This window comes from Dioscorea cayenensis, chromosome 5 (assembly GCF_009730915.1).
Source record: "Dioscorea cayenensis subsp. rotundata cultivar TDr96_F1 chromosome 5, TDr96_F1_v2_PseudoChromosome.rev07_lg8_w22 25.fasta, whole genome shotgun sequence".
Lineage (NCBI taxonomy): Eukaryota > Viridiplantae > Streptophyta > Magnoliopsida > Dioscoreales > Dioscoreaceae > Dioscorea > Dioscorea cayenensis.
This window is the reverse complement of record NC_052475.1, coordinates 26326779-26344476: the sequence shown is the minus strand read 5'-3', so window position 1 is coordinate 26344476 and position 17698 is coordinate 26326779. Positions and strand designations below refer to the sequence as shown.

Below are 17698 nucleotides of genomic sequence, written 5' to 3'. Positions count from 1 at the left end.
TGTTTAACTTCCCTATTACCCCTACTCACTCTTCAAACGTCCATGTTGTGAAATCTCATTTTTGGCCTTGAAAATGGTGGGAAAGGAAAGCGCCAAATCACATCATGTTCAACCTTTTTCAAGGGCTTTCGCTTGGTTTCTGATAGACAAACGCATAGGAGTTGCATTACATCTTCTTGTTCTCCTCATTTCTCCTCATTTGAGTTGTTCGACTTCGATTCGCCGGTTGCGTATCACGGTGAGAATCTCTTCGTTGCTATCAGTCTGACCATTCAGTAGGAGTTTATTATGACGCTCATTTGTGGTAGTGCTGGGTGAAGTTTATCATACCCGAAAATATATAAATCGGTTTCTCCAAGTAAAATGAAGTTGATTTCCACTCGGATTGGTCAAGTGTACTTCATCTTCAAAGGAGTCGTATTCGATTTTTTATCGTCGAGGCAGATGTGTAATTGTCGTCTCCGTTTGAAAACGAGTTCATTTCGTTGTAAAGTTCTTCTCGTTTATGGTTATCTTTTTGTATATTTTAAATAATGTTTAACTATTTGTTATTATCCGTTTAAATATATTACTAATATGTTTAATAATTGTCATATCCGTTTAATACTTGTCATCTCCGTTTAATATTATCTTTACATGTATAACTTTTCATATTAACATTTAAATTATCAAAGTCTCTGCGTAAAACGGTGATCTTTTTCGTTTAACAATAGAAAAAGTTAAACAATACTCAAGTTACTCTTTAAACAATGACAACGGTGTTTAAGAAAATACGTAAAGATGTTTAAACAGTGACCCAGGAGGTACCCATCTTCAACGCGATATCAGTGAAAGCATTCAATTTAAACAATAACATATATTTTAAACAGTTAAGTCACTATATTTAAACGTTTTACGTATTATTTACATGATATAGACTTTTATTTAAACCCGGTAATCGTTATGTTAAACACTATATGTATCTCGTTTAAACATAAAAAAACTTGACGGTTAAGCAGATACTCATGTCGAGCGATGATAATACGTCTTCATCGCAACAATGGCATATATTTTTTCCTTTTTCGCCCTTTTTGATGGAGGAAAAATACGCCCAATCACATCACGTCTAGTCTAACTCTCTACTGACTTTTTGGCCTTCATCGCGGCAAGTGATATATATATACACTTTTTGTTTGCCTATTTGACTCGCTGTTGTTGCTTACATCTTCTTCTTCTTCTTCTTCTTCTTCTTCTTCTTCTTCTTCTTCTTCTTCGGCTTATTTTTTGTTCTTCATCTCTCATTCTGGTTTTGTACGATTTGGTTTTCTACGACATATATTATGGAGAGTCTTTTGTGGTATCACTAGATTCAACGGGAGGGAAGAGTGCTAATGTTCACTGCTCAGCACTTCTGGGAGTTAGTGTTAGCTGAGATACGTGACGATGGGGTCCTCGAAGTTTCTATTATCGGGGTTAAGTTCATCACAACAAATGGATATAAAAACGTGTCTGCCCAATAGAAAAGCGATGTCGACTTCCGGCCGGATGTGTTACGCAGACTCCATCTTCAAATGTGTCAGTAGTTGATCTTGTCGGTCGAGACATCGCTGAATCCTAATGAAAATCGAGTTTTTACTCGTCAGAAGTTCCTTCTCTTTTAATTGTTCCAGCTGGTTCTGGGGTCATTAGTGTTTAAATATGTCCGCTACTAGTTAACATCTTGTACTAGTCGCTTTACGTTATTAGTTAACTCGCTTAAGCATTTAATTTAACGCTTTAAATATTGTCATTATCACTTAAACGTTATATTCTCCGCTTAACATATCGATCTTTTCATTCGATCAAGTGTTGGCGAGTAAATTCGGATTCGCGAGTGCTCCAGCTCATCCCCTATGGTGACCCCGACGCATGGGATGTCTTCCTTCCCTCGCCGATCATTCTCAAGTGTTGTCGCTGGATATCGACAACGCTTGACGGTGTCGAACATTTTCAGGATGTACTCAAATCACGCAATCAAAAAGGAATTTCGCTTCAAATTCATAAAGAACGAAAAACATCGGTGCATCTCATGGAATGCCCGACCGATGGTCGTCATCAAGCGCCTACGCATCAAAAAGAGTATAACAAAAATACTTTCGAATCAAGACAATCAACCCATCACACACTTGTGGTGGTGGTATAGGTTCAAGGTCAGATCCGAAAGCGCCCAAAACGGGGTTAGCGTATCAGTGATCTCTAAAAAGCTCACGACCGGGTCCCCTAGCAAGGCCACCGACATCTCGTAGCGACATGCTATGGAATATGGTGTCCACATACCATACAAGCGTGATTGGTTGGGAAAAGAGCACGCCCGGTGGTCCTCGACTGCAGTGACATCTCCAAAGCTACGATCGCTTGCTTTGGTATGTGGATAAGGCGGTCGAGACAACCCTGGCAAACTCAGCGATCGTGGAAAGAGACGCGATCGCTTTTAAACGCGCATTCTTTTCTTTCAATGTATGCGGGGATTAAAGAGGGCTCGCAGCCGCCGCTTTCGATGGTACACAACTCCCGGAAAATATCGGGGTACACTCATCGTGCCACAGTGCAAAAGATGGAAACAATGGTCCACGTCACCTTCGTATAGATCGACATCTAGACCGACCAATCGACTTTGGTTCATATCTAAGTTAGGCGATGCCTTATACGAGGATGGAGATTATCACGAGATAATTACCTTCGTGCTCGGACGAGTCCAAGGGCCTCTGTGAGCGCATTGCGTAGAGTCTTCCCCTTCGTCGCCACATGCATACTGCCTTCGACATTTGGAGGCCAATTTTACGAAAGCCAATGTCGACTTGGGAAGGCATCGAGGAGGAGTGCCGGTCTATATGCTCCAGCATTGCGTAAGCATCCACGGCCAAAGATTTCGACGATACGCGAATGAATCGCAGCCACATCACCCAGCTCATCATCGGTCGATTAATAAATCGAATACGGCACATTGGTCGAATTATCTCGCTCGTGAGGTGATCGCTGCAGTGAGATGTATTCAAACGTCAGCGAAAGTCGCTCAATGCTTGGATCAAGGAAGCTCGTCATTTACCCGATGCAAAAACGGTCGACTCCATAAGGTCTCGCGAATGTTGGTTTACACTCTAACATTTAGTGTCACCCTTTAAACATTCTCAATCTTTGTTTAATTACACTTATCCGACTTTTAAATATTAATCCTTTCGCTTTAAATATTTACAATAATGTTCAAAACATGTTTACTTAATTATTTAACCATCACCGCTCTTTGTTTAACCTTATTTCGCTGAGTTCAAGTCGATGCGCATGTTATGTAACCTGCGAGCAAGCGAACAAACGGGAGACCCTACTTACGCCCGACATACATTCGAAGGTAGAGATCATTGTTGAGGACAACCGAAATCTTCGTGTTGGTCGTTGTGTCGACGATCGCTACGGCGTGATCGCACCAAGACAAAGAACTCAGAGATCTCGCCATCGAATCTTGTTCATGTCGAAGGTGGCAAGTTTATGGTATCCCTTGCAAAACACGCCTGCGCATAATAATGCAGCATGCACACCAACGTACATCGATTTTATTAGCTGGGTATTTCACCGTCGACAATTACAAATCAAGCGTATAAGGAAGCTATATTCCCCATACCCGACGATAACAGCCTTCGTATCGAAAAATCGTGAGCTTCGCTTATGGCGACTGCTCGCGACGTAGAAGGCACCAGGGCGGCCTAGACGAAAAGAGGATCTGTCCAGCGCTTTGATGTCCGCGAAAGTTACATCGCAGCTGCCGCCATGGATCCGGCCACAATCGACGATCTTAGAATGAAACTCGTCGCCGACTCAGGCATTGTAAATAAGCCGACGATGACGTGGAAACATCGTAGTATCGACTGGGCAACTTTCCATATTTAAACTCTTACTCTTTAACCCGAATTGAATGTATTTAAACAGAGACATTGTTATTTTAAACGGATACACTGTAAGTTGAAATATTTCAACTGATGTTTAAACGATATATGGTATATTTAAACAATGAAACGGAATGTACACAATTACAACGTAAATTAAACAATGAAATGAAACCCAATGAACGCTAGTCGCCATATTTAAAACTGCTTCTCATGGACGCCCTCCCCTCCCTAAGTATGCGGTAACATACCTTAATCCGAAATATTTCTAAAGAGAAACATTGTTTCTAAAAGAGAAACATTGTGTATTGATCAAGCAACTTTCCATATTTAAACTCTTACTCTTTTCGATGAATGCATTTATTTTAAACAGAGAGCATGTTATTTTTAAACGGATACACTGTAATTTGAAATATTTCAAACTGATGTTTAAACGATATATAGGATATTTAAGCAATGAAAGTGAAATGTACACAATTAGAACGTAAATTAAACAATGAAATTAAACTTAATGGAATTTAACCTGCTTTACAATTCAAAACAAACAAAATTTACATTTAGATATACAAGTCATGTTCTTCTAAAACAAAAACAATGAATTGAATTTGTCCAGGTTTACACTCGAAAACAAAATTGACATTGAGATATACAGGACATGTTCTTCAAAACAAAAATTTAACCCGCTCGACGACCCCCTTTGTCATGGACACCACCGCCTCCCTCCTTAAGTATGCGGGTAACATACCTTAATCTGAGGTAAGGAACGCTCCCGTCTGCAGAGTCGTGAACTTCTCACCCCAAAGTAATTGTTCGATAAACCGCATGACGTAGACCGCGTAATCGACGCTTTCTTGTTTTTGGCGTGGGGTTTCCAAGTCGCAGACGAGCGGGTACTTTTCGTCATCGCGACTGGGCCCGAACTCCATATCGACACAATTGTCGAATAGATTCCTACTGTCGAGATATGCAAGTCGAGATTAGAATACGATTAAATACCAAAATGTATATTAATCGAACATAATTAAAGAACTTACCATGTCCAACGCGTCCTTATCGCACTTTCCTGGACATAAAGAATAATGCCTATATTCTTGTTTATCATCGTCCGTGACGACGACATGGAAGTGGCCATTCATGATTATCGGGAGGATGACAATTTGAACTTCACGCAGTCGATGCACAAAGATCCCCGCACCATAGCCATAATTGTTTCAATGGCTCGTCCCCGCTTTGACATAAACAGCGCAAGCGGTCTAGTGATAGAGGCGCTTCTTGTAAGGATATGGCTCTTTGCTCAACGACTTTTGTATTATGCATACGAAAGCGTCCACCACATCATCAGTGACCATCTCATTCCCCTCAAGCATAGTATAATTTGTCGCAGAGTAGATGCTGACAGTCATTCTTCCACACGACGCTGTCGAGGGTTAAACGATATGATATAATAAGACCATATCAGTAAATATTTAAATGATATCATTAATTGTTACATGATAATATATATAATTAAACGTTAAGTAGACAAAAGTAAATGATAACATAAAAGGCATTAAACACTATTAGAAAATCGATAAACACTATAACAAAACCTTTAAAACAATATCATAAAAACTTTAAACTTACTCGATCCATAGAGCAGATTGAGGAAGATCCTCATCAACTCCAGCTCAGATTTGTTAAGACGCCGACAGTCGACCCATTTCTTCTTCTTCGAATAAAAACTTTCCGAGCCGTCCGGTCCCATTTTTTTATCGGGCCTCGATCATCTCTCTCGCGTTCTGACCGGAGTCTTCAAAGCATCATCTTCCTTCGATCGCGGGACGATGGCGATAGCATCAACCCTGCATACACATCCTTACATGGTTGTTCTTGTTGTGGGATTGTGTCCGGCTCGACGCTGGGACGACGGCGACGACGATCAACCGCGATCACATCCTTACATGGTTCTTGTTGTGGTGGGATTGTGTCCTGCTGGATGCTGATCGTCGATCACCGCCACGGCCACGGCAACAGATTCAACGATCTTCTAAACCGTGGCCATGACAACATCATCATTGGGAGACACACCCTTAACTTGTTCTTGATCTTCAGGGATTGTGTCCATCTTTGATGCCGTAATCTCGGCAGCCGGTTCCATCGGGTCGAGGATTTCATCAAGAAGAGAGTTAACGACCTTCTCAACCGCGGCAACGGCCACATCATCTACGATGTCCTCCACCGTCATGTCCATGTCATCAACGGCGATGCACTCAAGAATGACGATCGACCGTCGATGGTATTGCTATTGTTTCATCATCAGCCAGCGGTGGAGACAGAGGCAGTATTGTTCTCCTTTTTTTCGCAAGTCTCTTCGAATGTTGCCGCCTTGGAATGACCTTCCCGATGATGTCGTCGTCATCAAATTCCGACGCCTCGTTCGTCCCGGGTGCTTCAGTCTTTGGAGGATGGCGCAGCGAGTTGTGAACGTCCCTTCCAGATCGCCTCAACACGAGCGGCAAGCCAAGTAAACTCGGTCATCAATATCCGGCATGCCCGCATAAGAGTCGTGCGACATCTTCGCCTAATGTCGCGGTGGGACCGCCACTGCGGAGGGGCGCCATGGTCCGGGAGCCGCCATCAAACGGGGCTGCCGCTGCCGTGGTAGGGGTTGTTGCAATCCGCGGGTAGGGGAGGGCTTCTCGGCCGAGGAATGCGTGCGCGCTGCGTGGGGCTGGAAGTAGGAGAACAGGGCGCCCGGCCAGCGCACGATGAGGCGCTCTCTCATCCCGCCTCGAGCAAGTGGTTCCCGGAGCAATAGCATCCATCCGCTCGGTTGGCCCCAACAAATATTTCTTCTTCAAAGATTCGCCGAATCCATTTTCGAGAAACTAACATATGTAAACCAAACAATTTCATCGAAATCATTCATTTTAAACTATAAAAACTATATTTAAACAGAGTGTTTATATATTTAAACGTTATAGAATATAATTAAACGGAGAACAAAATATTTAAACTAGTATGAATAATAGTTAAACGATAAATACTAAAGTTAAACGCTAAATAAAATGTTTAAACATTAAAGACTTATGTTAAACATTGTCCATGATTTATTACCTCTTTTCCATCGAGCGATGACAAAGCTGAGTTTCTCACGTCGCTTGCTTCCCGTAAAGTACTTTCACCGTAGCACAAAGATCCTTGGGATCTCGACGAAACGGACTTTCTTCCCCGCTCCGGCCACCAGTAAAACCGGGACGTTAAGCGACCGAGCAACCCTTAATATACCCCGTGTTGGTCTTCTTCCAGCGCATCTATCTTGCACTCGAGCGGCCGCTGTGGAATATCCTCCATAAGCCACTCAGGGCGCCGTCGCGCCCTACGCGTGACGCCTCCATGGCTCGGTAGATCATCGACATAATCAACGATCCAGGGCTCGAACCGAGTACGACGTATTTGGGAAGAGGACTGCACCCATGAGGTACACCATCGTGAGTTTGACAAAAATTATCTTCTTCCCCTCCGTCGAACAAGTTGCACCGCAGTACTCTTGATGGAGTCTCTGCTGCTCTCGTAGGGTTTTTGATAGATACCTCCCTTCGAACGCCCGACCGGGGTTTTCTTCTTCGAAAGACCACCGCGGCCGCCATCGCAACGCAGTACAAAGAACGAGGGTCACATCTCGAGGTCTCAAACTCAGCGAGCTTTCCCGATCCCGAATTTATCAGTGCGACCATCGTATCTTTGCAAAAAGAGAATCAAGAAGGGCCCTCTTTGGTATATAGCTTCCACTCAAATAACGCAGCAAACGGTGTCCGTCGAATAATCTCCCAGTGTCGAGGGGTCATGTTATTTTTTTCAATTCACTAAAGTCTCCACTCACCGTGTCAAATAGCATCGCCCATTAACTAGGGTTGACCGCCATAATCACCGACTGCGATAATAATAAACACATTCAACATGCAGATTCACAAAAGTTTAGCGCAAATTTAAGGTTTTAAACGGTAAACTCTTAGTTATTAAACAGAGATATCAAATGTTAAACAGAGACCCAGCTTATTAAACAGAGACGAGAATACTTAAACAAATGACAACAAAACTTAAACTCGTAACATCTCATTTCTTAAATGTCAACCCTCATTTGTAAAATCGCAACCATATCAAATGAAAAGGGAAATGTACATTATAAATATTACACTAATCATAACAATCGAAAAAAACTTTTTTCGATAGTGTATACTAGACAAAAATGCAAAAACAAAAACAAAAACCCTAGCCGAGAAATCTCCCACAGACTAACAAAAACCCCAAAGTAGAAATCCCCATGCAGACTTCAATATCTTCCAACAAAAAGCAGAACACAAAACAAAACCGAAAAAAATCTTTCTTTGTAATGAATAGTTAACATAAAACCATACTCAATACCTTAGATTGCAGAATCGATGAAATGCCAACTAGTCTGCGGGGGACTTCTCCTTTGAGATACCGTGGAAAAGAAAAAGTCAGAAATACAGAGAGGCTTTCACGGTAGAGACAACTCGGAGACAGACTGAAATGGAAGAGTTGAAGACGCGAGTTGAGAAAAAGCAAGTAAACGGCTCCAATAAATTCGTCTCTCGGGGTTACCCTACCGAAAACCACCCCACTTCCTCTCAAATCGCCGAGATGGCTGCAGCCACGACTCCCTATGCAAGGGCATTTTCGTCCATAAAATTTGAAACTCACTCCGTTCACATCTGTTACAGGGTTTGGGGGTTTGAAAAACATAGAGTTTAAAAGGAGGGGGTTTTTAGGGATTGCAAAACTAACGGGGTGTTTTTGGCAATTTTACAAACTTAAAGGGTTTTTTTGGCAATTTTCACTTTGGAAAATAATGAAATTTTTTATAAAATATTGATAACCAATTAACTTTAACCACTTTTCCTTAACCGGTATGAATTAGATAAAAATGACAAGTAAAAAAGAATGGAGGGAGTAATAATTATAACAATAATTCACCAGGGAGATTACTAACATCTAATGTAAGAAACAACGATCTAAATTACATTAATAAGTTTGATCCAACAACACAAACATGAGAAACACAAGACAAAAAAAATTGCAGAAAACTTATACACCGTTACGTACTCACAAGTCCAGAATCAACAAACAACACGTACGCAATATGAAATTTCAACCAAGTACACTAGATGTTCAGATTAGATAGGTTGGAGCACAAAGCATAGTTATAGTTTCAAACATCACAAGATAACATGATTTCAAGTATTCACACATTCCTTTGAACTAAACATGGCCAGCCATCATTTTTATCTCCTTGAACAACTTCACCACCTCGAGCATGCTCGGCCTCTTCCACGGCTCATCAGCAGTGCAAGCTCTTGCAACAATGAGCACACGTGACATCTGGTCCCTCGACAGCCCCATTTTCGGCAAGCATGCATCAAATACCTCATATTCTTTCCCCTGTGCGATCATCCACCTGACCCAACCAACCAAATTTCCTCCGGTATCAACTTCTTCTTGGCCAGTAGGCGGTCGACCTGTTAACAACTCCAGCACTACAACACCGAAACTATACACATCACCCTTAGCTGTTGCCTTCATCATTTGTCCATATTCCGGAGGAATGTAGCCAAATGTGCCTGCAAGGTCTGTGCTGACATGAGTTTCACACGCGCTGATTATCCGTGCCAGCCCGAAGTCAGACACTCTCGGTTCAAAAGCTTTGTCTAGTAGAATGTTGCTTGATTTCATGTCTCTGTGGATGATATGCGGAACAAAACCATGGTGCAAGAAGGCCAGACCTCGAGCTGCACCGATGCAAATCTTGAAACGGATTGGCCACCCAAGTGTTTCAACTGCATCAGCCTCATTTCTCAACCAGAGTTCAAGACTCCCGTTTTCCATGTACTCGTATATCAAGAATCTTTCATCGCTGAAAACACAGTATCCAAGCAATGGAACCAAGTTCCGGTGCTTTACCTTTCCTATTGTCTCCATCTCTGCCAAGAACTCCCTGTCACCTTGAAAGTGATTCCCACCATTAAGCCTTTTGATTGCAACCATTCGACCCTCCGGGAGAATTGCCTTATAGACTGTGCCAAACCCGCCATCACCGATGATTCGTGCTTTGCTGAAATGCTCGGTTGCTTTTAAGATATCAGCAAGTGATAACCGGAGCAGAGGGTGCTCAAAAGTGGCAATGTTTATGCTCAGTGGTTCCCTCAACTTCTTTCCAAGAAGCTCATCGGTAGACGATGGCTCAATGGCAGCTGGCTTCGCCTTACCAGTAGAAGAAGCAAGAGCTTTGGCTTTCTGACTTCTCCTTCTCCATCTAAGAAGGAAATATAGCAATACAAAGAAGCTTGCAACAGCACCTATTGTTATGCCCCACTTAGAAGCCTGGTTGAGTGAATGAGAAGACAGATAAGCAACCAATGGCGGGGAAGTCATATGGTTAGCTGAACACTGCTTGGTTGGATCACAGTCCTCAGGTGAATACCGATCGAATCTGTTGCCAAAGAAATTGATATACGAAAGGCCGACAATGTTACATATGCTGCAAGGGATAGCATCCTGAAGATCATTGTCTGAGACATCCAGATACGTTAAGTAATAAAGTTTAGAAAGCGAAGATGGTAAGCCGCCAGTAAGTCCATTGTTATGGAGATCAAGAACAGAAAGCGAAGTAAGATTCGAAATGGTGTCAGATAGGGCACCGGTGAAATGGTTATTACTGACATTGAATATGAGAAGTGAGCTCATTTCTCCATTGGTGCTTCCAGAGAATGGAATATAACCAGAGAGGGAATTCTGGCTGATGTCTAGATCTGTGAGGGTCTTGATATGATACAAGGACTGAGGAAAGAAGCCAGTCAGCTGATTGCCCGATACATTCAACTTCACTAAGCTTGGCAAGATGGAGCTTATGTTGTCTGGAATTGAGCCATCGAACTTGTTATTTGACAAGATAAGGCCCTGCAGATTTGTCAAGGGGATGGACGTCGGTAAAATAGGACCGGTTAAAAAATTGAAAGAAAGGTCAATGAAGGTCAGGTTCAAAAGATCTGCAAGCTCAGGAGGGATGCTGCCATTGAGCTTGTTGCCTTGCAGACGCAGCTCTTTAACCACAGTGCAGTTTTGTATGGCCGCAGGAATCAGACCTTCTAAGTTGTTGTTGGAGAGATCAAGCACACCGTAATGCTGGTTGAATTCAGATTCTGGATAAGGAACCTTCTGAAAACCATAGCAGACCTCACCAGGGATATGACCTGAAAGTTGGTTGCCCGACAAGACCAAGTTGTCAAGTAACTTCAGCTGAGAAATGTTTCTTGGTATTGACCCAGTCAGGTTGTTCGAACCGAGATCGACTGCTACAAGGCTCTCACAGTTGAAAAGCTCAGTTGGAATTGGTCCAGATAACCTATTTCCATTCAAAGACAAATTGGTCAGGTTTCTTAATCTCCCAATGGAGCTTGGAATCTCTCCTTCAAAAAGATTGTCATCGAGTTGTAGCATTTGCAATTGAGTCATCTTGCCAATTTTACTTGGTATCTGACCGACAAGTTTATTGCTACTAGCTGAGAATTCTATAATGGTCTGAGATTCCCATAATTCATCAGGGAGTAAACCGATGAAATTGTTGTGAGAAAGCTCCAGAGTAACCAGATTCAGTTTCCCAAGATATCCTGGTATTCCACCGTACAAATTGTTTCCCAGCAAGATCAAATCAGTAAGATTCGAACATTCTTTGAAGGTCTCCGCAATGCTTCCAGTGAGTAAGTTCTCCGACAACGAGAGAATAGTTAGTGACACCGCTTCACATATCCCGGATGGAATTTTGCCCGAGAGCTGGTTGGAATCAGCAGAGAATGTAGTTAGGTATGGAAGCTTCAATGGAGGTAAAAACCCGTTAAACAGGTTCTTACCCAATCTGATAGATCTCACCATTTTCCAATTTGAAATCCAGATGGGTATAGGACCAGATAAACGATTGCCTTCAGCGATAAATGAAGTGATTGATTCTAGCCCAGCAAGGCTTTCAGGCAATGAACCGGAAAGCGAGTTGAATGACAAATCCAACATCTTCAGAATCTTGCAGCTACCCAAACTTTCGGGTATACGCCCATTCAGTCCAGCATTAGCAGCAACCAGGTATAACAAATATTTTAATTCTCCGATACCTGCAGGCAGCTCCCCTGAAAAGCTGTTCTCTGATAAGTCCAACTCAGTCAATCTTTTGAAATTGGAGATCTCTTCAGGAATTCTTCCGGTCAACTTGCAGCTATGAATGGAGAAGACCTTAAGCTGTGTCAGATTGCCAATTTCAATTGGAATACTACCACTGAACTCATTTGGTCCCAACCACAATGCCTCCAAACTTGTCAGTCTGCCGAGCTCTCCAGGTAGAGATCCAGTCATGCTGTTGTAAGACAAGTCCATGGTGAGGAGTTTCGATAATGATCCAATGCCAGGAAAAATTTCACCAGTTAGCCCATTACGGCTACAATCAAAGTGTAAGAGCTTAGTCAGGTTGCCGAAGCTGGAAGGTAAAGTTCCTGAAAAAGAATTCGTGCTCAAGTCCAGATGTTCCAGGTACTGCATATAACCAATTTCAGATGGAATGCTTCCTTCAAAAGAGTTTGCAGAGATGGAGAGCTTCGTGAGACCTCTAAGATTTATAAGTGGGATTAAACTTCCAGACAAGAGATTCGAACCGAGCACTAGTTCTTTGAGCATTTTCAGGTCAGTGAGTGATGATGGTAGAGCTCCATTGAGTTGGTTATTGCTCAAGTCCAGGTGCTTTAGATTCTTCAGGTCGCCTAATGTTTCGGGAATTTGGCCAGTGAAGCCACAGTTGCTGAAGTTGAGGAGCTCTAGTGACCGGAATGCAACTATGCAGCTAGGAAATAGAATGTTCAAATTTTTATTGGATAAGTCAATGCCATGAACTATGGAATCAATACATGTCACACCAGACCAATTGCATGGCTGAATTTCCTGATTGAACCAACTTGAAAGGAGATGTCTTCCCTCGGCTAATGAATCTCTGAGAGTGAACAGTGACTGAATGTCTACCAAGTAATTAGCGTCTGAGATGGATAAGCAGAGGGAGACGACAATGAAGCTTGCCAGAGCATGAGATATCTGACATCTTGATGCTGTTGTAAACATCTTTATGACTGATTAATGTTCTTCAAAGAACGCCAGCCTTTGGGTTGAAGGGAGTTTACCTGCATTTATCAAATATTAAAGGTTATTAGATCAGAGAAGAAATACAGATAAAACTTGATAAAATGAGAGAATCTCTGAATTGGAATTTCCGCATTCTATACAAACTTCTTACTTTTACTTCAAAGTAATATTATTCTTTTTTCAGCAAGTAACAAAGTGGTAGCTTTGCTTGAATATTAAAATGGCGAAATAATTTATAGAACATGTCACTTTTATGCCGGTTTTGCATGTATATATGTCTGCTCTTTTAGTAACAGGTTGGCTGACACTCATACCAAAAGAAAGTGAATGACAAAATTGTGACTTGTTCTCATGACTAAAACATTGACGCATTTCACATTTATTTATATAAAGTATACCCACTGACAAATTTCTAACGTTTGTTTATACTTGTAGTTAAGTATGACTGGATTAGACCCAAAAATCTGTCACAAATTATGCAAGCTGCTCTCACTAAGACCGTTCAATTCCTCAGGCATTCAGCAATTAACTTATGATTGATGTCCTAATGGAAAAGTGCATTTCTGATGATCAACAGGAATAGTCACAACGTGAATATTTTCTTTTATCAATCAAAAACTACCATCAGCAATTTCCAATGTCATTACCAGCATATATTGTTCATTGAAAACCATTTCCAGTGGCGCATCAAGAGTCTAATGGCCAAATTCATTTTGTGTTATAACAGCCTAATTATACAACTAGATTTTGTCAGATGATACTCACGATTCAAAGTAGCAGTCTGCACAAGTTTATGCAGTTCACTCTTGCGCCCAAAGAATTATTCCAGAAAATAAAACCTGCAGGCATCCATTGGTTCATGACAAAAATTTTCTTTCAATAAATCTTGAAAAAATAGGTCAAGCAATGAATATCTTTCCCAATTTGAAATACCTTCCTTCTTTTATTATTTATCTGATTTTTTTAAAGTGTTTTCCTACTTGTCAAATATATCCACTACAAAAACAGTCTTGAAGTCAACTTTGTTGTGTTCTAAATTTCTGATCAAACACAAGCATGACAATAACTGGTCAAGATTAAAATACAAATAGAGGCATTCAGCAAGCATACAACAAGCTGTGTAGTTCATGAAATTATTAAGAGAACCACATAAAAAATACAAAACGAAAAAAAGCAAAAGTAATAACCAAAAAAACAAAAAGAATTAGGTAAGAGGTTCACCTTTCAAGTTTCAACTAAGTGATTAGCTTTCACGCTCACCTGACCGACAAGATCATCAACAGTCACCTCCATGCACCAGAAGCTGTGATATTACAACAAAGGCCATGTTTTATTGTAACTTATGGAAATAACTATGCAAAACCCAGGAATATCAAACAATTCCATAAGTAAATCACAGTTAAAATCTTGGATTACCACAAAACCTAACAGCTACACCACGAAACTTTCCTTAATGGCTACATTCATTCTCTTTGATCGCTGTTATAAAAATACAAATGATCCCTATACTGAATTCCCGAAACACTCTAGTCTATTTTGCAGAGGAGAAAACAAACAAACAAGTAACATATAGCCATATATGGTTTTCTTACTCAGTACTCGGCACAACCATTCTGAAATGCAAACAAGAACAAACAGAAACCACAAACAAAAGCAAGAAACCAGCAAACAGTGAACAGAACCAAAAGATAAGGTTGAAAAAAAGCACACCAGTGAAAAGCAAAGCATAGCATCATTGTATACATTATAAAAACTGAAGAAGAGCCGCACCAAGAGAAAACCACTTAACATCAATTACATGCATCCACTCCACAGCCATCCATAACATCAATTACATGCATCCACTCCACAGCCATCCATTATAATAAAACAAAGAATAGCATATATAAAATATTGATAGAAGGTTCTCTCACTCATTGATACAGTATGATGAGAACCCACAAGCCATAAACAGGAGCTAAAAACAAGCAAATAGTGAAAAGAAACCCCAAGATAAAAACTGAAAGAAAGGAAAGAAAGAGACCGAAATGAAAAAGCAAGGTATGGCACCTTGATATGCATTATATTTATGTAGCAAAACCATCATTAAAGCAGACCCACCACCCCATACCACACGAGCAAGCACACAAAACATAAAGACAAAAAAAGCCACAAAACCTGGAGAATCCCCCAAGCCAGTGCCAACCCCACACCATAAATAAAGACAAGAGATATAGACTTTAGAATAATAAATATATATATACACATACATACACTTAAGCTTCAGTGCTTCATTATAAATGAAGCTGGGAGAGGAAAAGATGGCAGATAGAGTGAGGACCTCATCTTACCAGCTTATCAAGAAAAGCCAGCAGAGCTCTAGAAAACGCTAAACCTAGGAGGCATTACTGGTGGAATCTAGGCAGGAACTCACAGTTTGGCCAGAGAGGTAAAGGTGGCACCTTTAGCTGGAATTCAGAGGCAAAAGGTTGGGCTTAGAGTTTTCTAAATGGCAGTGGAGGAACAGGATGAAGTTGAGTGAAAAGTTTGTGCCTTTAGGCTTTATGGCTCTACTCGATGCACTGTGGAGAAAAAAAAATGGGAAAATGAATCTTAGTTGATGTCTTATTGAGCGAAAGTTAGATTGGAATAAGAATTTATTGATTGAAATAAGCATTTCGATCTTAAACTAAAATCTAAAAAGAAAACTCTTTTTCCTAAATTTATCACCAAAAAATTGTGAGAAATGTGTGGATTTCGAAAAACCAGATGAACAACAGTGTTTATAAGAAACAAAAGAAAATTTTCATGGAAAAAGCAGCTTCTCGAGCCCCTCAAAATATCAAATCTATCCAAAAATCCTGCAATGGGGAGAGTGCAGGAAAGAACTATAGAAAATAAAAAAGATAAACATTTTCTTAATTTTTAGTTAAAAAAACTAAAACTAAAAATAAAAAACCCAAAGAAACCCAAAATCACAGAGTTTCTAAAACAACAACCATTTCTCTAGGAAAAACAAAAACACAAGAAAATCAGCTACAGTGACGCAAAACTAACACAAATCTACACAAATAAAAACAACAACAAACTCTTCATCCACCAAAAAAAAAAGAGCAAATTTGTCATCACTTAGACCTCCTTCAAACCAAATGCCAACACATACATGTAAACATGATCCATTCTCCAAAAAATACATCATTTAATACCAACCTATACACCACCACCACCACCACCACCACTCACACATCAACAACAACACTACTCAAACATAACACCATAATTATCTAAAGAGAGAGAGAGAGAGAGAGAGAGAGAGAGAGACCTCAATGAGTTGGTTCTCAAGAGAAGCCATGGAAAGAAGCTTCATCACCAACCTGAGAGAGAGAGAGAGAGAGAGAGGAAAGAAGATGGAGTGAGTGCATTTCTTGTGTATATTGCTTATATATCTTTTTCTGATTCATTGTCTGGAATAAATCATTATTTTTTTTATATTTTAAATATTTTAAAAAAAAATAATAATTTTTTTTTCGTACGTTAGTCACAAGCGCATGCACTCAGCGTGGGATTTCCTTCATCTCTTCACTAAAGTCCAAAACCGACGGTTACCGCTTACCGCCACTCCCACACTACCCTCCCCTAAGAGATCACATACACAATAACAAACATCTAGAATTAGTTTTTATCCAATAAATAAATGCCATGTGTTAAATTATACACGTGGCAGTTCAAGAGTTGAGCTTTGAGGCTTTTGCTGTTTGGTATCACACTGCAATTCCATGCCTCTGAAGACGTTACTTTTGGTTGGTGAATGGTGGAATGACATGCATCGAAAATATAACATTTTAATTTTATTTTTTTTTAATAAAAATGGAGTATGAAACAGCTAGAGATATTCTCTTTTTATTTTGTTTATTTAATTAATGAAATATATATATATATATAAATGTCTTATTGAAGTTTACTTCCACGCCAAAAAACTTTTGAACAACTCTATGAAAGGTTTCTATAAATTGCATGGGAGTCTCATGGGTATCAATCCCAACAACTATAGAACCACAGGCATTGGCAGTGGAATTAAACAAACTTTTTCATCTTTTTAATGTTCACAGGCTTTATGATTATTCTAGAGATATATTTTGCAAAGGCAAAAAAATTAAATAAAATAAAATAAATGAGAGTTATAATTTTGATGTATTTTTATTTTATGTTTTGGTTGTTTGATGTCATGTAAGTGAAGTTGATCATTTCATGCTTGACAACTTGGAAACACATGTTAATTTGAGTTCAAATCAATCAAATTTTTTGCGTGATGAGTTTATATTCAATTAAAATAAATTTTTAAGATGTATATATAAATTTATCAGTTAGAAGATTTTTTTAATGAATGGATTTTCAAAAATAATTTTTTTATGATTTTGAAACTTAAGACTTTATTTTTATCAACAAAATATTATTATATATATGAAACATATATCTTTTAATTGCCAACAATCGAAACCAAACTGGTTTTAGCTTTACTTGTGTTGAGTCAGATTTTATCAATTAATAAAATAGTTAATTGATTTGCATCCATTGCCATTTATTGTAAACATATATTTATTTAGTTTAAATAAGACTGATTAGAAAATGTAATTTGTATTTGTGATATA

The 17698-nt window shown here is 39.9% G+C and overlaps 1 protein-coding gene across 5 annotated transcripts; it reads right to left on the bottom strand.

Moving 5' to 3' along the window:
* Nucleotides 1-8973: 8973 nt before the first annotated feature.
* Nucleotides 8974-16455, bottom strand: LOC120260959 (leucine-rich repeat receptor protein kinase MSP1). 5 transcript variants are annotated; one of them, XM_039268562.1, is made up of 4 exons: nucleotides 16372-16455; nucleotides 14292-14373; nucleotides 13836-13909; nucleotides 8974-13108 (listed from the first exon to the last, which is right to left on the bottom strand). In XM_039268562.1, exon 4 carries the CDS (start codon nucleotides 13047-13049, stop codon nucleotides 9159-9161), a length of 3891 nt encoding a protein of 1296 aa, XP_039124496.1. In that variant the 5' UTR covers nucleotides 13050-13108; nucleotides 13836-13909; nucleotides 14292-14373; nucleotides 16372-16455; the 3' UTR covers nucleotides 8974-9158. The 5 variants fall into 5 exon arrangements, with proteins under 5 accessions (XP_039124496.1, XP_039124497.1, XP_039124498.1 ...); XM_039268563.1 differs by lacking the exon at nucleotides 16372-16455 and adding an exon at nucleotides 14663-14752; XM_039268564.1 differs by lacking the exon at nucleotides 16372-16455 and adding an exon at nucleotides 14487-14631.
* Between the last annotated feature and the right edge of the window lie 1243 nt (nucleotides 16456-17698).